Here is a 23,203-nt window from a genome sequence, read left to right as displayed (position 1 = left end):
CTGGCTGAACGAGAGCCATCTGTGTCCCACAGAGATGAGTCTTTATACTCATGCCGTAACAACCAGCGAGATCTTATCAAGGAAATTACTACCAGTCTAAAGAAAGTGGGCAGACTGAGCAACCCTCAATCCATTCAAGGCAGTCAATTCCTCAGTACAATGAACCTCCAAGTAGTAAGACTCACTTCTTGCGATATGATTGTGATCATGATGAACAATCTCAGCATCATCATTTCGATCATTACTATTGTCACCCAAAGGAGGCCAAGTTCCAGGCAAATCTGTCTTTTAACCTATCTCACAATTATTATTGTCCTTCTCATCCACACAGTTTGAAGAACGCTATCACTATGGTTGAGGTAATGGACGTCATACTCGTATAGATGTTCCCAATCATTATAAGCCCAATCGTTCACCTCCATCCTTTGGATATCATGAACCATTCCAGTCACAGTACCCACAGATTATGGTGGACAAATGGCAACCATCCCAGACCTTGTACATGATGACCCACGTAAGTTTACCAGACTCAAACTAGCTCTGGATCACTATGCCGGACGATGTCTCTGAATCCTTCAAATTCCAAATATTGATGGATCACTTGAAATTGGAAGATGCCCTACTTGTTGCCAATTCTTACAGTTCGTATGTATCTCACCTCATAGCTAAGTTGCCCTATGACCTAAGAGCCAACTTTAAGAGATTTATGAACCCTCTGCAAACACAGATTCTTACCTTGCTTGACCTTGCTGATTGGCTCGAGTATGAGGTCCAAGTAGAAGGACCGCAGTATGGTGCGTACTCAAATCAAGAGAAATCAGGCCCTTGTAAAGATAAGTGTATCAGATTTATGCCATGGAGGGTGACTACTGCCTTGCACCTGATGAACAGACAGGAGAACAGCCAAGACATTCGAATATTACCTCTGTGACAGGCACAACACAGGAGAAACCCAAGAAGTATCCCTTCTGTGACACTGTCCAACATTATTTGAATCACTCTGCCAGTTTCACGCTCTTGACTAATGAGCAAAGAAGGAATTGGATCAAGGCAGGCCATCGATGTTGGAGATGCAGGTGTGGACACCAGACCTTGATGTGTACATTGAAAGCAAAATGAAAGAATTGCGACAAGAAACATCTCGAAGTTTTTCAAGCACAGACTCTGGTGAAAAGGGCAGTGTCAAGATGACAGAGGAAAGTGCCTGTCTAGTAAGCTCCACATCACAGAAACTGTATCTAGACCACCCAACGAACAGCAACCAGGTACTACTGAAGTTGAGTCAAGTTATACTTCACAATGGCATCACTGGAGACTTACGTGGTACTGGACAATGAGTCAGAGCGGACCATCCTGCTGCATGAAGCTGCTCAAACTTTAGGCCTCCAGAGAGAAACAGAATATCGGTACTGGACAATGGGTCTCTTCATACTGTGCATCAGGAAGTTCACCCCATATGTGGATGCTCTGTATCCTTCAGTTTAGCTTCAACATCACAACCTGATAAGGCATTCTAAATTCACAGAGCCTTTACAGCTAATGAGCTCGGTCTTGCTCCACATACTTACCCTGTCAATGTGTTGCAGCAGAAGTATCACCACCTCAAAGACCTGCTTTTACACAACATTCACAAAGCACAACCACTACTGCTTATCGGTTCATATTATCCTCACCTGATTATGCCGGTAGAACCAGTGAAACTGAGACCCCCCGGTGGACCGACCACTATACACACTTGTCTGGGGTGGACATTGCAAGGCCCTTCAAGATTTTTCACAGTCAAGTTGAGAGACTCTGGAAACTGGATACATTACCTTATAGACCAGATAAGATTGTCAAAGGTCGCAACAAGATGGCCATGCCATCCGCATTCTGGAAGATAAGACAATCTAGGTTGAAGTACAGGGAATTAGGCGCTATGCAACTTTGTTACTCTGGAAGGAGTCACTTCCCCCATTGAATGCGCCAAAAGAGGCCATCTTTGCTCTTCTACGTGGGACAGACAGACAACTAATCAAGGAGCTCCATAAACCTTCAGCTCATAATGAGAAAATCCAGAAGCTTCTACAGGCTGGATATGTCACTCCACTATCATCCACAGAGTGTGACCTGAGCTCCCATTCATGGTATATACTTCATCATATGGTCTGCCACAATGAGAAGCACCATATTATTTTAAACTGCTCTTTCGAATTCAGAGACCAGGTTGTCACCTGCCAACAAAGCTAAAATCAACGAGCAGTGAAATCTGTTTCAATCAGGAGATGACCAACCCTTGGACAGATATGGCAGTGTAAATCCGACACCTTATGTACAAACCTTACCAGAATGATGAGGGTGACATTACCATGTGGAGTATCTTCTGCACTCTTGCCAAGCAATATGATCCCGTTGGGTTCATTATTGTATATACAATGAGAGCTATTTATTAAGTTATTGTGCACCAACTGTGGAATAAAAAATGAGGGTGGGACGATTCTTGTCTCCCAGATGATCTTCTATCTGGCATTAATGGGAGGGTGAACTCCCGCAGTTATCCCAAATCCCTCTATCAAGATGCTACAGCAGTAACCTTCAGTTTGCAGCTGAGAATCACAGCGTTCACATATTCTGTGATGCTTCCAAGCAAGCTTATGGCTCAGTATTGTCGTGGAATCTTCTTAAGCAAAAACAAAAACTTCTGAGTCTGGAAGTTTTTGATGTCAAAAAGAAATTATACTTTTATTACAATAGTAACAAGAGCTGAGTCGGTTTGCAAAGTGACTTCCCAACCCCATCTGAACACACTATTTTATACCCCTCCAACCTCCACCTGTTTTGATAATAATACGAAGACGGTCTTTTTACAAAGTAACTCCCATATATGCCCTTAACTAAAGTCCCCCCAAGCTTCCCCTATCATGTGGCATGCCCCCCCCAGTATTGGAGGAGACCGGGTATAATGATTATATATTCTATATAAAATCTATCTATATATAACCTAATCTATAATCTGTTTTGACAGATAGATAGATAGATAGATAGATAGATAGATAGATAGATAGATAGATTTTTTTTGCTTTTTTTTTTTTTTAAATTATTTTTCATAACTTTTATGATTTTTAATAACATTTATGAGTTTTATAAAACTATATATAAGCCTTTTATAGACCATCAATTTACTAACCCAGCTGATATTAATTTGCACAGATAGGGGTTATAATTACTTATGGATTTCAGCTGGTTTCTTGCCTTGGAGAACGGCTTTTTCTTAGCGTGTTCAATACTTTTTCCCTGTGTCATTCCACTTTATTATATATGACTTTATTTATGGATTTTAATGTGAATTCTTTATATTTCTGGATTTCTTGAGTTAATACTGATGTCTAGTGAAAATTTCGAGATCGAAAATCCCTTTGCTTAATTTGATTAGTTCAGTTTGGAGAAGCCTTATAAGAGTGTTTTTACCATCACAGGCTGACCTTCAGCAAACCACACAAACTAATTACCTATAAGCAAAATTGCTTACCTTTTTCAGTGGCCACTGGTTTGTGTGGCTCACTATCGCATCACCGTCATTTCCACTTATTGGCTCCTTTCCAATCCTGCCGACAACGCCAAATTTTATGTCATGGAATCTTTTTCAGAAAAAATAAAATCTTCTCAAGGTTTTTGATGTCGAAAAGACATTAGACTTTTATTACAATAGTAACAAGAGCCGAGTCTCGAGTCACTCTCGACCCCATCTTAACACTATTTTATACCCCTCCAAACCAAAGACTGTCTACATCTGTTTTGAATACATTCCCTTGAATCAGTGGTGCAGCCTCCCTAAGACAGGTGGCTTTATCAGTATGTGCATATCCTGTATTTTTCTCACTTCCCACTCATAAATCTTGGCAAAAATAGCGGATACACACTAAGAAATGACAGATAATAAGTTAACAAGCTAGGAAGGAAAAGATACAATCTGTGAATGAGGAATATGTGCTCAGTGATTCCTCACAAGCTTGTCCTGGTTTCTTTAATTAATATACATGCATACCCTCTTATATCTTATACATTGATTATACATAATTGGATTATACTTTGATTAAAAATATTCCATATATTATCACAACATAATTATATGCTTAATATGTTTAAATTCTGGTTTAACATTACATTTATGTTATTATGTTATTTATGTTTTTATGTTTATACATTATACACTGGCAGCCTTTCCAGTTGTCTCAACAATTTTGAGTATTTTTAAAATGAAATATATCTGCTTACTTTTGGTATGCAGACATTAACTAGGCATCATAAGAAATTTAATACTTTCATGCAGTTTTCTGTTTGTTTCCACCTTTCGATATTTCTGGGGTTATTCTGAGGAAATTACACCATGTGATTAGTATGATTGGGCACGTCTGTCAAGTCTACAGAGTTAACCAATCACTACAAGGATATAGAGTAACTAACTGCCATACATTATCCTCTCCATTGTTCTCATCCATCCATCAACAACAAGGAGTTCTCTTCAATCAACATTTGCAGGATGAGCTGTCTTATACTGTATATAGAGATTTCACTTATACCATAGTGATTTGCCAACAACTAAAGTCTTTAATTTACAATGATAAATGAACAACACATTGCACTTTTTATGGAATGTTGGTGAGATTCGACTTTGTAGGACAGAGGAGTTTGCACTTTCCAGTTTCTCAGTAACGTGAGAAGCTATGTTTTTTTTGTCTCATTAGCTTCAAGAGAGAATAAAAATAAGATCCTGGTGAGAGAACAACTGTTTATAGCTACTTTAACATAATTAATATCCAAAACAATTGTCCATGTAAAAGTCATTAAGGTTCCAGATCTAAATGACTTTTACACTGGAGACTCCTTCCATAAGTATTAAATAATTGTTTCCTTATCGAAAACTTCAGTATCGAGGATAGTACACTTTCCTTTGTTAAACGTTTTTTAAACCATTTATTGTTAGCCTTATATTATGTGAATGAGCTGTTACTATATGAACTATAAAGTATTGGGACCACACTAATATAATCTTAACATCAATTTAAACCTATTGTTACAGTTTTAACTATTGTCAGAACCATGCAATTATAGAAAATGTTTATTTGATCATTTAACCTGATTTGATATGATAACCACAATGGTATATCTCATTGTAATCACACAAAAAATACTTAACCATCATTCAGGATGTGATGTCATAGAGCACACCTTGTGCATAAAGTTGCAGCACCCCAATGTAAATCACCTTTCCAGCATCCCTGCGTATATCGTAGGGACATGTTCAACCAGTCAGACAGCCAATCAACTTGCGTCTAGTGCAAAGTTGAAAGACCACTAGTTTCCCAACAACAGAGGCACTATGTGGTAGCCAAGCTCCCAAAGTAGCCTTTGCATGTAAAGACTATGTTGTTTGTAACAACAAAAGGGTTGTAACATGTGCAAAAAAAAATTGTTTGGCACTGACCAAACCAAATCCCAAATTCAAGGCAAAGCCAAATTGAACTGAGAGAGATAGGTACCCTTAATGCAGAGGTTCTCAACCTTTTGTAACTAAAGCCTCCCCAAGCCTCCCCTATCATATGCCCAGGTATAATGATTATATACAGATAGATTTCATATAGAATAGATAATCTAATATATCATCTGTTTGGATAGATAGATTTTTTTGCTTTTGTATTTCGTACTTTTTAAAAAATTACTTTTCATAACTTTTAGGATTTTTAAATAACTTTTATAAAACTATATAACGAACAGGTATGGAACACAAATTATCAAAAATGTTTCTGAGCACTATAACTACTTTGAACAAGAGAACTATGCCGTAATAACGTGTACTATTTTACATGTAAAACATGTTGCATTCCATTTGTCTTGTATTCTAAAAACATTCATATATGAACTATGTAAATAGTGGGAAGGGCGCATCTTGTTTGCCATGACATTGTTAAATCAATCAGTGAAACACCTGCGCTTGCTTCTTTTTACATTCACGTCTATGTCAGCTGCTGTGCGATCACCGGGATGGTACTGGCAACATTTGGAAAGTTGCTAAGGTTTGTCCAAAAAGTCGCTAGATTTGTCGTTAGGGCACGCTTTCCATGTTGAGAACCACTGCCTTTGTGAAAATAATCTATATGTCATCTCATCTGAGACTGAACTGAAATATTCAGTGTTTATAGTTATGCATTTTTCAAATACCCATATATTTCCATTGAGTTATAGTTAGATTTATTATTATTATTATTATTATTATTATTATTATTATTATTATTATTATTATCATCATCTGCCTTTATATTAGAATTATTGAAGAATTATGAAAATACAACTTTTTGTGTATGTCAACTTGTTTAAAGATTACAAAGGCACTGTACTGTAATTGAATTGTAAGGCTTATTTTGTTTTGGGGGGGTAAACGTGTAAATATAATATAAATATAAACATATAAATATCTCTATAATATATAGTAACAACACACTAATTTCACGTCTCTTCCAAACAATCCTCCAAGTTTCTATTTATAATAAACATGTAGGTTAACATAACTGTGGTTATAATACGATTGTGAAAATATATTAATATATTAAGATGAATAAGGGCATTCAAAATAGATTTTTAGGTATGTGCACGTACATCAAAGTTTCTACTACTGCATCTGTTAAAGTAACTGTTTCTGTTAAAATTTTTAACTTTGCTGAGGTAGTCTGATTGGTCATGTGAGGGCATACACTGATAGAGAAGTGTTCCCATTGGCTGCAGACTGTAGGTATTATCGTCAATCACGAATGTCAACATTGCACAACCACATGCAGAATATCCCCACTTACAGGTGCATCTCAAAAATTTTTTATATTGTGTAAAGGTTCATTTAAGCTGTAATCATCAAGATTAACAAAAAAGGCTTGAAATATTTCAACTTATTAGCAATAAAACTAGAATATATGAAAGTTCCATGTTTTGAATTAAATTACGGAAAAAAATAAAGTTTTTTGACATGCACCTGTATGTGCGGAATTCACTGTTGTAGGCTTTCGAGTGGATAAACGATGGAAATCGTTGGTGGTCATGAGTTTGTGGCTTGCATCATGTGAGAGGTATTTTGAGTAGAACCGAGCTGCCCACGAGCAGTTTACAAAGTTCTGGACATTTTTAAACATGAAAAAATTCAGATGCTGTTGGTTTGAATTTGTGTGGTGTGTGGTTGAATGAGTTGATTTGGCGATCTACCTGAACCAATCAGGAGGCGAGAAAAACCACAGAAGAAAGAAAGACAAAGATGGGACATTAAATGCCGAACAGGAAAACTCATCCACTACAGCCTAGTTGTGTTAATACTCGCTTTCTTGCCAACTATTCCAACTCAAACTTTCCAACTTGTAGATTTACCAGGTCATAAAATGTTGTCATATACCATTGCATCTATACGATTTTCAAATAAACTGACTTGCAATGTTCGCGGTCGCTCATGACCTCAGGACTGTCGAAACTTACACTGTGTACACCACCCATAGGGATTAATAATGATGTTCTCATCCTTTTCTCGTCTGTCATGGGGGAAAAAAGGTCGTTGACGAACATTTTTTGTTATAATTTTCAATAATTTAAACAGCAATTTGTGAGGACAAGTCTGAATATTAGGTTTTCATATTATGCAAATACAGACTAGCTGAACATTTAGGAAGTCCATTTCTTGTTCAGAAGTAATAAGAAAAAAACCTTCATTCTGATCAAGCTCATTTCACTATGTTTTTATGTTTTATATTACATACACAATTTGTTTTTGGGAAGAAGAAACAGAAAAAGAAGTAAACACCAAGAAAAGCAAGTGTTCCAAGAACTCCAAGCACTAAGAAGGACACATAAAATGCATTACTACTGCACATACAGTTAAACTTTATTCACAAGACTGCAGCATTTCATTTGTTTAGAGAGCAAAATAGATTATAATAGAATGCTGGTTGTATATACAATAATCAGAATCAAAGTAAAGAGGTGTAATGACTACTGTAGCAGAACAGGGTAGTGTACATATTTTACTAGCCAAACCTCTGCAGTCCGCCCTATATACCATCACAGCACATTATACATTTTAATTATATCAATCAAATCCTAAGACCAACTAGTGTAAGGAAAAGTGACTCTGTATCCATAGTTTGTACTCAACAGTCCATACAGGATTTCAGTTTTTGTTATTATTGCAGTCAAAAATGCTTGATTTTGCTGCAGATTTTTTCAAAATTTGCGATGCAATTTGCAGAGTTTTTTGTGCTTTTTTTTTTTTTTTTTTTTGCAGAAAACTACTTGAATTGGCAAAATTGCAATTGCACAAAATTGTTTTGCACAGTATTTCACAATGATTTCAACGTGCTGAATGCACATTGTGATGATGTCAAAAGACACATCTTGGTCCAAATCTGAGGAAAATCTGTGGTAATTTTGAAAATTCTCTTATGAATATTGCGGCATTTCCTTGATTTTATTATTTCTATGATCGCAAAATCACAAAATCCTGGAGGGACTGACTTAGGTCTATTGATTGTAGGCCATCTATTGCTATGCACACTGTAAACTTTGCTCAACCAATTGGTTCCACCGTAGGACCACTGCTGACCAGATATTATTAGGATGGTGTACTGTTCTCAGCAAAGCAGTGGTTGACAGGGGCATGTTAATGTGTGTAGGGCTGGTACAAGCAGCACTGCTACACATAATATACATGAACTAGAACCATATATAAACCATTCTCAGTAGCAGTACATAAACTGAACACTATAAACGTGTGGTTCTTTGAACCACCCCATAACTGCCAATGGTGGTAAGAATCACCTTTATACCTCAAACAGGTACAGTGGAGCTTGAAAGTTTGAGTTTTCTACATTTCTGCATAGACATGACCTAAAACATCATCAGCTTTAAAAGTAGTTCTAAAAGTAAGTAAAGAGAACCCAATTAAACAAGTGAGACAAAAAATATTATACTTGGTCATTTATTTATTGAGGAAAATTATCCAATATTGCGTAATATCTTTGTTTTAAGTATCTGGTGTGACCAGAACATTTCCAGTAACTGTCGTTCAATTCAATTTATCCATCCATCCTCAACCGCTTATCTGTTATCGGGTGGCGGGGGCAGCAGCTCCAGCAGGGGACCCCAAACTTCCCTTCCCCGAGCCACATTAACCAGCTCTGACTGGGGGATCCCGAGGCGTTTCCAGGCCAGTGTGGAGATATAATCTCTCCACCTGGTCCTGGGTCTTCCCCGAGGTCTCCTCCCAGCTGGACATCCCTGGAATCCCTCCCTAGGGAGGTGCCCAGGGGGCATCCTTGCCAGGTGCCCCAACCACCTCAACTGGCTCCTTTCAACGCAAAGGAGCAGCGGCTCTACTCTGAGTTCCTCTCGGATAACTGAGCTTCTCACCCTATCTCTAAGGGAGAGGCCAGCCACCCTCCTGAGAAAACCCATTTCGGCCGCTTGTACCCGCAATCTAGTTCTTTCAGCCACTACCTAGCCTTCATGACCTTAGGTGAGGGTTGGAACGAAGATTGCCCGGTAGATCGAGAGCTTTGCCTTCCGGCTCAGCTCTCTTTTCGCCACAACGGTGCGGTAAAGCGATTGCAATACTGCTCCAGCTGCTCCGATTCTCCGGCCAATCTCCCGCTCGCATGTCTCCTCACTTGTGAACAAGACCAAGAGGTACTTGAACTTCTTCACTTGGGTTAAGTACTCATTCCCCAACCGGAGTAGGCACTCCATTGGTTTCCTGCTGAGAACCATGGCCTCAGATTTAGAGGTGCTAATCCTCAGCCCAGCCGCTTCACAATCCGCTGCAAACCGATCCAGTGAGTGCTGGAGGTCACGGACCGATGATGCCATCAGGACCACATCATCTGCAAAATGCAGCGATGAGATCATCAGGTCACCAAACCGCAACCCCTCCCCACCATGACTACACCTCGATATCCTGGCCATGAATATCACAAACAGGATTGGTGACAAAATGCAGCCCTGGCGGAGACCAACCCCCACCTGGAACAAGTCCGACTTTTTGCCGAGCATCTGGACACAGTTCTCATTTTGGGAGTACAGCGATTGGATAGCCCTGAGAAGGGAACCCCTCACCCCATACTCCCTCAGCACCTCCCTCAGTAAACCCCTGGGGACCAGGTCATATGCCTTCTCCAAATCCACAAAACACATATAGACCGGATGGGCATAGTCCCAGGCCCCCTCTGTGATCCTTGTGAGAGTAAAGAGCTGGTCCGTTGTTCCACGACCAGGACGGAATCCGCATTGTTCCTCTTCAAGCTGAGGTTCGACTATTGGCCGAACCCTCCGTTCCAGCACCCTGGAGTAGACTTTACCAGGGAGGCTGAGAAGTGTGATACCCCTATAGTTGGCGCACACTCTCTGGTCCCCCTTTTTGAACAGGGGAACCACCACCCCGGTCTGCGCCTCCTTGGGCACTCTCCCCGACTTCCACGCAATGTTAAAGAGGCGTATTCAATTCAATTCAATTCAATTTTATTTGTATAGCGCTTTTTACAATAGACGGTGTCTCAAAGCAGCTTTACATAAATATCAACACGAGTTCAGTATCAGTCCTGCACATCGGCTTGGAGGAATTTCAGCCCATTCTTCAGTATAGAACAGCTTCTACTCTGGGATGTTGGCGGGTTTCCTCCCATGACCTGCTTGCTTCAGGTCCTTCCACAACATTTCTATTGGATTAATTTCAGGAATTTGATTGGCCATTACAAAACATTAACTTTATTCTTCTTTAACCATTATTTGGGAGAATGACTTGTGTGCTTAGGGTTGTTGACTTGCTGCATGACCCATTTTCTCTTGAGATTCAGTTCATGGACAGATGTCCTGACATTTTCCTTTAGAATTTGCTTGTATAATTCAGAATTCATTGTTCCATCAATGATGACAAGCTGTACTGGCCCAGATGCAACAAAACAGGCCCAAACCATGATTCTACAACCACCATGTTTCACAGATGGGAAAAGGTTCTTATCTGGAATGCAGTGTTTTCCGTTCTCCAAACATAATGCTTTTCATTTAAACCAAACAGTTCTATTTTGGTCTCATCCTTCCACAAAACATTTCCAGTAGCCTTCTGGCTTGCCCAGATATTTAGCAAACTGCAGATGGGCAACTGTGTTCTTTTTAGAGAGCAGTGGCTTTCTTCTTGCAACCCTGCCATGTAGATCATTGTTGTTCAGTATTCTCCTGCTGGTGGACTCATGAAATTTTAACATTAGCCAATGTGAGAGAAACCGTTAGTTGCTTACAAGTTACCCTGGGTTCATTTGTGACCTCATGGACTTTTACACATCTTGCTCTTGGAGTGATCTTTGTTGGCTGACCACTCCTAGGGAGGGTAACAGTGATCTTGACCTTCCTCTATTTGTACACAATCTGTCAGAATGTGGATTGGTGGAGATGGTTTTGTAACCTTTTCCATCCTGATGAGCATCAACTATTCTTTTTCTGGGGTCCTTAGAAATCTCATTTCTTTGTGCCATGATACACTTGGCATGTATTGTAAAGATCAGACTTTGATAGATCCCTGTTCTTTAAATAAAACTAGGTGCTCACTCACACCTGATTTCCATTCCATTGATTGAAAACACCAGACTCTAATTTCACCTTCAAAGTAACTGCTAATCCTAGAGGTTCACATACTTCTGCCACTCACAGATATGTAGATATTGGATAATTTTCATTAATAAATAAATGACCAAGTATAATATTTTTGTATCGTTTGTTTAATTGGGCTCTCTTTGTCTACTTTTAGGACTTGATCTGATGGTCTGACTTAGGATTTGATGATTTTTAGGTTTTAGGTTATAGTTATGCAGATATATATAAAATTCAAGCACCACTGTATATATGCCAAGACCTTGCAACAAAGTAATAAAGTGAAACATGATGCATTATTTGCAATAAATTACATTGTTATTCAATTATTTTGCCCTGGAACCTTCTCTAAGACTTTGTGTTGGGTCAAAGCTGGTTCCAAATGACAAAGAACCCTGGTGGTTACCCGTTGTTCATAGAATCAGTCCCTCCACAGGCCCTGTTGATGATGTCCACCACTCAGTGGTTGAATTTATATGTAGGTTAAAACCTAAAGCTATATGAATATATCCAAACATATAACATTTTAGTAATATGGTCTGCGGATCAGATGGCTGCTGTTCAGTCTAAATAGTACTGTAGGGTCTGTACTGGGGACCACAAAGTTGATTGGTTGATATGACTTTGAGTAGAAAACCCAGGTTTAGCCCCAGTGTCACCCCAGAGTCATGTGGCCACATATAATCTATACTGAAGTGATCCCTAGCAAAAGGTTTTTAGAGTTTTCAATTTGGCATTTGTATTGGATTGTAAAGAGTGGCCTTAATGGCCTTCAGTACAGCACTGTGGACACTGCCTCTTCTGAGTTCACCATGACACAGAGCACCACACAGTGTTCTCAGTAGGGTGTATGTGTCCCGAATAGCCTTCTCGTTAGTAGGGTGCAGAGGATCGAAATATGGCAGTATCCTGATGCCTCTGGCCATCAGGGGAGATGAGGCTGCCTTTATACAGCTCAAAAATGGAAATGGCTCCAGATCTGGTATTCACGAGTTAGAGTCCAGCTAACTTATTAAGCTTAGGATGAAAGCAGTATGGTAAGGGAGAACCTCTCACCCACACTAACAGCAAGTATTCACAGACTAGGTGGCAGTCCATATGAAATGCATGGAGGCAATGGCACAGAGAGAGAACCCAACCCAGTAGGGAGAATGTGAGTGGCTCTACTTAGCAAAACTATAGCGCATCTTTGGAAGTTACCCGTACCAACTGTAGACACTAGCTGCTAAAAAGATTTATTGCAAATACTGAATTACAGGGCACTTTGTGCTTTGTTGGAATGTCTTGGCAGGTTTGCACATGTACAAAAGAAGGTATGCAGGTCATTCTTACTGCCTCTGGTGGATAGGAGTGATGAAATAGAACTGTCTTTGCAGACCTTGATACTGAATTTATTCCTTTAAAACAGACATACATTTACCAGCATTTGTGCCTTTACCAAGTACATCTTCAAGAGCACTTTCCATATCTTATATTATCAATAATCAACTTTTTATTACTATTGCAGCATAATTTTAGATGCAGATGTATTAAATGCTCTTTACAGCATTGTAAACAAGCTATTGGCAGCTTATCACAATGTTACATTTGACAATGATTAAACATGGGCCACCAGCCACCAGACATGTAAGAGTGGCCAAAAATTAAATGCACATTCATATGTGGGTAAAAATCTAAGCTATATGACTAATATATCCAAACATATATCTTTTTAATATCAGTAGAATGTCTGCACTGCAAGGGCAGAACAAATAAAAATTGGGAAAAGGCTCTGAATGACAGTTCTAAGTATATATATACACTATCCAGATAGAGAGAATCGGGCAGAGAATGAGGAAGAAAATAAGCAGGAGAGGAAGAGGGGATGCCTCTTGCTGCATGATTTCTCACTAAGGAAGGGATTTGAGGATAGCGTTCACTTCTTCTGCTACTGCAGTCAATGCAAACTCAAACTGCTCCTGAGAAAGAGAAAAGAGTGGTTAGAATGAATATATGTAATTTTGTATGTATGCCTATGCCTGCATGTGTACCTTGGTTTGAACCATGGCAGGTCTCTGATCTCTCAGGTGTTCCAGTGTAGCAGCAATATCAATCTCTTTAGCACCTACAAAGAAACAGAGATGAAATGCACATCACATTCTTTCATTTTCAAATATTCTTCATTGTTAAGGCCTGATTTATATTTAGACTCCTTGCCACTAGGCAATGTAATTTTCATTTATCTTTCCATTGACAGCAGAAAAACTGGAAATTGCATACAGCGGCATAGGATTCAGGAATGCACCCTTATACTTCCTGTCTGTAAGGTTTAATTTGTGTGCGTATCATGTGTTGTTTTAAGTGCTTAACCAGTAGCACATCTCCTGGTTTTTATGTTTACATAATGTACTGTACACTACTTTCATTACGTGTCAAATATAGTCCAGCCAATTGAATCTGTCAGTCTATGTTAGCCATACTGTATATACAGTATTTGTCACGTCACGGGGCTGAAGGCAGAAGCAGTTGCAGATCAAAGTCTTTATTCAAATACTTCAAGCAATAAACAAGGAAACACGGTCTAGGCAAATCTGGCTTTAAACATGAACACTGGATACGAGACAGGAAACAGAACAGGACACTTTAACAAGACCGCTTAGCATGCATAGCGTATTCACACTCATTCAGCTACTAACGTAACCATCTACGAATAATACTGTGCGAAGTGCATAGCAACACGAGGGGTTTAAATAATCAACATACTCAATCTAAAATACAGACACCTGGAATCAATTAAGACACACCCTCGAACATGAACCAATGCTTAAACAAGGAGAGAATCAAAACAAACAATGGCGGGTGTCCATACACAAAAGTCTCGTGCACGCACGCACTCAGAAGCTGTGCCGCAGTGCCATCTGCCAGCGATGGTGTAACAGTATTATGTAGACCTATTTTGCATTATATTAATTATATTCATTACCAAGGTCCTGGCGCGTCATTCTCTAAAGAATGTGAACAGCAAAAATAAATCCTTCAAATTCAAGATTGTTGTGAAAAGTTTATCTATCTGTCTAACAGGGGTCATTGTTAAGTGAGGACAGAAAAGGCGTCAATTTTGAATAAAAATTAAAAGATACTATTATTTATAAATAACTTAATTTTAATGAAGGTTGTCAATGATTCTAGAGTTGGTTAATTCTGTACAGTAAAATGTGCCTTGTATTATGGAATGGAATCTGTATATTGCTTTCATTATTAACCAAGCTCCTAACAATACAAAACCTAAAGAGAGAAATATTTATTACAAATATTTACATAAAAGATTGCACTGACATTAGTCTATTTGTCAATGTTTCTTAGATTTTTAGTTTGACTTAGGAAAGACCTAAAAAGCATTGTTTCAACAAAATATTGGAAAAAAGTTGTGGAAAAGTGAACTGAAAGATGCTTTTTAGCATTTGGACTTGGGTTTGAGCGCAGCTGGTGTAATATGACAACTACTGTGCAGTGGAAGTGGAAGTTTAATTTCTCCCTTATGATAAAGTAATCAGTTCTGAAATTATTGGGTTGTATTGATATTCAACTCCACAGCAAAGGTTCAGGATTGGAAGTCTTTTTGCAATGAATATCGTGCTTATGAATGTATTTATATTATATTGAAGAAATTCATGTGTGTTAGAGCAGAGATTTTTTTATAGAGGTCAGAAAGTTTATGTACACCTACCTTTAGCCATCTTATTCAGAACCATATCAATCAGTATGTATGTCCCAGTCCTCCCTGCTCCATCACTGAGAGAGAAAGAGAAAGAGAGAGAGATTATGAGAGAGAGATGATTATTTAATTTCAACACCCTTATGTTCATGAAAAAGTTTAGCATTATACTTGCCTGCAGTGAACTATGATGGGGCAGGACCTTCCTCTGTAGCATTTATTTACTTTTCTGTGAAAAAAAAAACCCACACCAAACCTATCAAACATGTTGGGCTCATGTTGTTGATACACACACACACACACACACACACACACACACACACACACACACACACACACACACACTCTTACGTTTTCATAAACTCCATGTAGGCAAAATGCTGTGATATGAGGCCTAAATAAGAGCCATGATCAAGGAATAAATTAGGTCATAAATCAAAAAGTGAGAGACAGAGACAGAATGCATAGTCCCCCAAGTTCAATGGGTAAGGAAAAAGGATAAAGAATAGAGCAAGACCAGAGGCCAGAACAGTGCTCATGAGGGAAAGGAAAGAGGAGATATCCCAAAGTGCTCTAGGATGTGGAGTAGCGGCTGTCAGTGATCACTTTTGTGACTATGCAACTGGTCAGAGTGCACAAGCTGCATTAGCACAAAAATGACACTGGCAACCGTTCAAACAATGAGACAGAGTGAAGGAGATGGCAAGGGATTAAGTAAAAGTAAAGTAGAGAGAGGAGAGGGAGCCCTCCACATACTGCTGCAGTGAGTGAGTGTGTGTGTGTGTGTGTGTGTGTGTGTGTTGATCATCTTCTTCTGAACCCATTGCTTTGTTGACTTGGTTTGTGCTTTGGGTCATTATCGTGCTGTAAGGTAACATTTTCCCTCATCTTCAGCTGTCTAAAAGAGGCCTGCAGGCTTTGAACTGCGCATCAGGAGCAAAGCAGAGTGCCAACAGTAAAGGTTGGTGGAGCAGGGATAATGGTCTGAGGCAGTTTTTCAGGTTTGTCCTGACTGAATGAGCACAAATTCCCATAGACAAAGCCTTCCCAAAAGAGTGGAGGCTCTTATAGCCGCAAAGGGGCGTAGGGGAGGGAGGGGTGGGCAACTCCATATTAATGCCAATGGCTGAGGAAAAGTTTGGGACTGCTTTGATTCATCTTCTGATCTAGATGAGTATGCCACGGCGGTCATGCACTTCATTTGGTACTGTGACTGTATACCCAATAAAACTAGAAACCGTGCTTTTCTACTGAAATCGGTAATAAGATCCATGCGCACCAATGCATTTCAATCTGGAGACACAGACGTGTACAAGAAAGCTAAGTATGATCTCCAAAAAGCCATCACTGGAGCAAAAGAGGAATACAGCAGGAAAATAGAACTACAGTTTAACTGAACTAAAGACGCACTTCAGATGTGGCAGGGGATTCAAACTATAACGGACTACAAACCGCAGACTCGGATATTTATTTATTTATTTTAGTCTCAGTATTTGGCTGGACTTTTAAGGTAGTCAGTGCAACACTCTATATATTCATACCTACATATATACATACAGACATTAAAAAAGGAGAACGTTATACAGTATTGAGGCTCAGTCTGTTCCAGATCACTCTGGCACTTCTGTAAAGCTCAGCTTTTTCCGAGCAGAGTGTGTGTGACGGTCACAGTGTTCAGAGAAATCCTTCGCTGTCGAAACTCATGTGCAGGAGAGAGAAGGCAAATGGGGAAAACTTGGTTCCAGCGCCGCTGAAAAACTTATTTTGGAACTCCACCCAGTGGAGGCGCAGGGTGTGCAGGAAAGCGGAAAGTCCCTCCATCACCAGCAGGATGAAGACGGTCAGAACAGCAAAGAAGCCCATGACGGGGACGAGGAGCAGCACTCCAATGCCGTTGTCTACACGCAGCGCGACATGCATCACCATTGCCCACAGCACCTCCGACAACTGTGCATGTGCCAGACTCAGGGCCCACAGGTGGGACGCGGTTTTGGAGTTGCAGCCCAGGCAATATTCGATAGTGTGTATCGACTGGTGCAGGAACACATCCGCAAAATCAAACTCTTCTGATTGGCTGTCTGAACTGTTTGAGTGATAGTCCAGGCTGATGCCCTCCTCTAAATCATGGGTGCGCATGAGAGAGATCTCCTCGTCACTGCTGTGCCGTACATGTTCATATCCCCTGTACATGCCCAATCGATTCCTGCCTTTATGGAGCCAGTAGAGGTAGAGCGGCTTGCCGAACAACAGCACAGGAACACTGAGAAGAGCGACGAGTAACAGGAACACCTGCAGTCCTGTCTGTCCCGTATAGAGCGGCTGTCCCGAGCCTCCCTGCATGAGGAACATGTTAATGAATTGGATGAGGATGCTGGGAGCTCGCTGGGAGTCTCGCGCCGTGAAGGACAACCACTTGTAAACGATCATGAAGACCAGGTAGCCGAAGAGACAGAGCAGGAAGAGCATCTCGGGCAGGAAGACCAGGAAGAGGTTGAACTTCCTCCCGAAGTGTAGGTGGTTAAAGACGCCCAGGATGACAACGAAGGACATGTGAACGATCCCCAAAATCACGGACATCTTCATCTTATAGGAGTTCAGGAATGTGTGTCAGTTTGACGCCAGGTTCCAAATCGGATCGATGCCGAAAGGGTACGGCCCGTTAAAGACCCCAGTAACGTTAGAGACCAGTGTGAGGAAACTGTTCGAGTGTACTGTGCTCATCTGCCACTCTCCCTGGTCGAACATGGCTTTGACGCCCCACCCGGAGCCGAACACGTTCAGCGACTTGGAGAAACAATCGTTGTAGGTGAACCCGGTGTACACTGAGAAAACACCCATCAGCAGGATGATGTAGTGCCCCTCGAAAAACGTGTTCCAGATCTGATCCCTGCTTTTATTCAGTTTGCGGTCCTTCTCGTACAGAACATGAGGAACAAGAGGAACATGATGAGCCCGTGGCCGAGGTCACCGAACATCACAGCAAACAGGAAAGGGAAGGTGATGATGGTGTACGGAGCTGGGTTCACCTCCCTGTAGCAGCCCACTCTGTAGGCGTCCACTATATTCTGAAACCTGGAGGTGAACTTATTGGTCCGTATGAGCGTGGGCGGAGTGTCGTTACTGGGAATGCGATTGACGAACCAAGGAACCGTTGCGCCACTTTTTCAAGAGCCTTCCTCCAGCGCCCTCCGCAGGGCAGGCAGGTCATTAACAGGGCACCAAACCTCTGCTATCAGGCACTTGTTGTCGAAGCTGCACAGGTTGAGGGTGTGGTAGATGGCCTTCATCTTCTTCACCTGGATCACCCACGTGTACACGGACTCCGAAGCCGTGTTCAACACCTCAGGTAGTCCTCCGTCTGGTGCAGAACAGTGTGCAGGTCCTTAATGCGCGTGTGGAGACCCTCAACCACGTCGTTCCTCTCCTCGTTGCTGTTAGGGTACAGGCACAGGTGGCAGTGGTAGCAGTCTCAGATCTTCTTGACTTTCTGTCTGATCTGATCGCCAAAGTAGGAGATGAGGAAGACAACACATCGGGTGGGCTCGCCCGTGCTGTGGTCCTCTAGGCTCTCCTCGATCTCAGCGTAGCTGAGGATGGTGTAGCCTTTACACACTCACCACAGCATGCGCTCAAACGCCTCAATTTTCACACTGGGGATCAGGCCGGAGATAAACCCGAGTTTGGCCCCGAGCCTCTGCATGCTGGCATAGTCCATTGCCGAGTCTTTCTCCAGGAATCTCTTCATACTGAGCCCGCATCGGCTCTCTCTTGGCAGTGCGGTGGACAAAGTTGCGTGTGATGCGCAGCATGTGTGAATACTCAGTCAGTTCCAGAAGATACTTCTTCAGCTTCTCTTTGTGCCTCATGACCTCACTGAGCTCCAGCTCCAGCCGCTGAAGCTGCTCCATAATTCCCATCACATGTTTGGGCAGCGGGGCCATGGGGTTCACCTCGTCCTCAGGCAGAGCGATGTCTGCATTCTTAATCTCTCTCAGAAGATATCCGTGAATCCTCTCCATTTCTTCTGATCTCTTGGTCTCGTTGACAAACTTGCGCTGGAAGGTGTTAACACTCGGGTTGAGATCTCTGAACTCGACCAGTCCGAGCTCCCCGATTTCACTAATGCACTCATAAGCCGAGCTGGACTGCAGGAACAGCTGGGCCAAACACACCTCCTCACTCCGAAACAGAGAGCCCATTTCTGAATAATAATAATAATAATAATAATAATAATAACAATAATAATAAAACCCTCCACCTTCTCCTCGGAGAAGAGATCACTTCTCTTCCACTAAAAAAAAGAGTTGTCTGAATCCCAGCAGATGCGCTGGTCTTAGCGTTAGCATTAGCACGCAGCCCGGTTCGCCTCGGCTTCAGACTCGGATATTTAAAGCTGCCCGTGAGTCCCTCCATGACGACCTGACTATGTTCTATGCCCGCTTTGAGCTTTCAAATAAAGACCCCCCAATGCAAGCTCCTGAAGCGCTGCGTGACTCCAGTTTTACCATCTCTAAGGCAGACGTGAGAAAAACATTCAACAATCGCAAAGCTGCTGGTCCGGATGGAATCTCAGAGCTGGTTGCTGTGATTGCGGACATTTTTAACACCTCCTTAAAAAGCTCAACTGTACCAACATGCTTCGAAAGTACCACCATTATTCCTATACCAAAGAAAACCAAAGAGAGTTGTCTTAATGACTATTGCCCTGTATCATTAACCTCCATTGTAATGAAATGCTTTGAGAGGCTGGTCCTGTAACACATGAAGAACATCATTCCAGACACCATAGATCCAATGCAGTCTGCCTACTGCCACAATAGATCCACTGAGGATGCAATATTACACACACTTCATACCACTCTGAGCCACCAGGACAATAAAAACTGGATTGGTGGATTATAGCTCTGGATTAGTTGTGGATTATAGCTCTGCATTTAATATTGTCATTCCATCCAAGCTGATCCACAAGCTGCTAGATCTGGGACTAAGTGCCACATTGTGCAATTGGATCCAGGATTTCCTCATCAACAGACCCCAGCGCATGTGGATTGACAGTAAAACCTCCTCCCTTCTGACCCTTAATGCTGGCATTCCACAGGGAAGCGTTCTGAGCCCGGTGTTGTACTCCTTGTTTACATATGATTGTGTGGCCATTCACAGCTCCAACCCTATAATTAAGTTTGCTGACGATACCACCATTGTGGGACTGATCACCAACGATGACGAGACAGCCTATAGAGAAGAGGTGAGAGTCTTGGGCCAATGGTGCCAGAGCAACAACCTGTCTTTTAATGTCGGTAAAACTAAGGAGCTGGTGATCGACTTTAGGAAACAGGATAAGGCACATGCACCCATCAACATCAGAGGGGAAAAAGTAGAGAGGGTCAACAGCTTCAGATTCCTAGTGGTCACCCTCACTTCTAAACTCACGTGGACTGAGCACACAGCATCCATCATCAAAAAGGCTCACCAATGCCTCTATTTCCTCAGGCGTCTGAAGAAAGCCAGGATGTCCAATACAGTCTTCACCACTTTTTACAGAAGTGCGATGGAGTCTGTCCTTACAGAATGTATTGCATCCTGGTATGGCAGCTGCTCCATACTGGAAAGGAAAGCCCTACAAAGGATTGTTAAAACAGCTCAGAAAATCACCGGCACACAGCTACCAGCAGTTGAGGATATGTACACTACACACTGCCTCAGAAAGACGGAGTGCATTATGAACGACCACAGTCACCCTGTACAGGCACTTTTCTCTTTTCTGCCCTCTGGCAAACGGCTCAGGTCTATTTTAACACGTGATTCAGGAATAGTTTCTACCCCAATGCCATAAGACTGTTCAACACACATTAATGTTTAATAACAACAATGACACTGGACACTTTATAATGACAATAATGTCACTTTGCAACTTGTCACTTTATTGCCTTATTGTATTGTCACTTATTGTCTAGCAATTATTATTTTTGTAATTCTTGTAATTTCTGCACACATGTACACTTTACATAGCAGTGATTTATCTATTGTATTCCTGTCTTGTCTATAGTCTGTGTAGTAGCATTCAAGAAAGTTTTTCATTGTACTTTGTACACGGTACTTGTACACATGACAATAAATGACCTTGACTTTGGTTTCGGAATAGGAAATCCTCCAAGCTCATATAGGTGTGATAGTCAGGTGTCCACATACTTTTGGCTATATAGTGTAACTTTTAGATTCATGCTGAGAATGTTCTTACTTAGTCTCATTAGAGTATCACACATTTTGCCACATCGTTTGAGGTGATTTAATTGGGCTTGGATTTATTTATTTTTTTAGGGGGAGAAAGGGCTTTGTCTAGCCATCCTACCCCACAGCTCAGACATGTGAAGAATACAAGAGAGTGTTGTCACATTCAGGGAGTGACCATTACTTACCAAATATGAATGAATGAATTAATTAATTAATCACTTGTAACTAGAGGTTACACAATCATGACATCTTTGTAGATTATGATTTTAAGTAAACAGCTAATAGAAAATTTTACTGTGTCATTCTGATTGATTTCTGTGGAGATTATATTTCATTTATGTGTGTGAGTTGAAAAAACTGAGCAGACATGTAAAACAAGGTCATAGCTGTAACATGCAGTATGTATTGACAGGATACAAGTGTATAAACAATACATTTATTAGGGCTTCTCCAGAACATCCATCCATTTTCTATACCCCCACAGGGTCAGGGGAACCTGGAACCTGGAGCCTATCCCAGGGAGCATGGGGCACAAGGCAGGGTACAACCTGGACAGGGTGCCAATCCATCGCAGGGCACAATCATATACACACACCCATTCAATCAGCCTACAATGCATGTCTTTGGACTGGAGGAGGAAACTGGAGTACCCAGAGGAAACCCCCACAGCACAGGGAGAACATGCATACTTCACACACACAGGGCCACGGCAGGAATCGAACCCCCAACCCTGGAGTTGTTAGGCAAATGTGCTAACTACTAAGCCACTGTGCACCCTTCTACAGAACACATCATCATTGTAGAGGATAATGCACCAGCAGTCATTACAGGGTTATCGGAGGTGTCAACATTCCTAGCAGAAAATCATAGCAGGCAGAGAAAAACAAAAAATTTTACCTCAAAAACCCTAGAATATATTTCAGTGGATGGGACTCAGATGCAGTTTTTGATAGCTCACAGAATAACTGATCTGATGTGACACTGTCAAGTTGCACAGAACAGTATGCCCATTCTGTTATGATTTTGGAGACATATTTTTGGTGTGCCTGGTGTAGTCTGGTGTGATCGCTGGTTAATAATTAGCAGTTCTTCCATTTTTACTGACCAAAGAGACTACAGTCCTGCCTTTTGTAACGTGCAGTATGTAGATGCAGCAGGATGGAAGTGTGTGAAATCAGTGTACTTTTTATTTAGGGTAAACCAGAAATCAGCACCCTTATTCCAGGCAGGAGTCAGAACACAGGCAGACATGACACTGGTAATGCATGATCAAAACAAGCGCAAGTCAAAACTGGGAAATCAGACTAGAATACATGAAACAGAGAACTACAGTACAACAAAGAAACAAGGCTCAGAACTTTATGACACAGAGGTGCCATTATACTTCACACTGAAAAACTGAAACATCACGGCTTAAACAGACGCCAATCTAATCAAAGGTGAACAGAAAACAGGTATACCAATAACAGGACAGGGGTGAATACCAGACATAATTCAAAACAAAATGAACATGTACGTGTAAACAAAGTAGCACATGGACAGTGATTAAAACAAAATGCAACACAGAAGCACTGTATGATGAATGCACTGAGAGGGCAAATTACATGACATAGTCCCTGAGGCTCCTGAAGT

General features: G+C 41.1%; 1 protein-coding gene and 1 pseudogene across 1 annotated transcript in view; both read right to left on the bottom strand.

Annotated features, from left to right (window-relative positions):
- Positions 1–10,498: 10,498 nt before the first annotated feature.
- slco5a1b (solute carrier organic anion transporter family member 5A1b) overlaps positions 10,499–23,203 on the bottom strand; it is a 72,257-nt gene continuing 59,552 nt past the window's right edge. Inside the window, exons 20-23 of the mRNA XM_017495387.3 lie at positions 15,516–15,569; positions 15,353–15,417; positions 13,677–13,750; positions 10,499–13,604 (exon numbers count right to left, since the gene is read on the bottom strand). Coding sequence (XP_017350876.1) covers positions 13,536–13,604; positions 13,677–13,750; positions 15,353–15,417; positions 15,516–15,569 — 262 coding nt within the window. The 3' untranslated portion in view covers positions 10,499–13,535. The remainder of the gene's footprint in view (positions 13,605–13,676; positions 13,751–15,352; positions 15,418–15,515; positions 15,570–23,203) is intronic.
- LOC108280432 (V-type proton ATPase 116 kDa subunit a 2-like) lies at positions 17,015–19,539 on the bottom strand (annotated as a pseudogene).

The sequence above is a fragment of the Ictalurus punctatus genome, chromosome 20 (genome assembly GCF_001660625.3).
Source record: "Ictalurus punctatus breed USDA103 chromosome 20, Coco_2.0, whole genome shotgun sequence".
NCBI lineage: Eukaryota > Metazoa > Chordata > Actinopteri > Siluriformes > Ictaluridae > Ictalurus > Ictalurus punctatus.
Note: the sequence above shows the minus strand (reverse complement) of the source record. Positions and strands in the feature narration are given on the sequence as shown.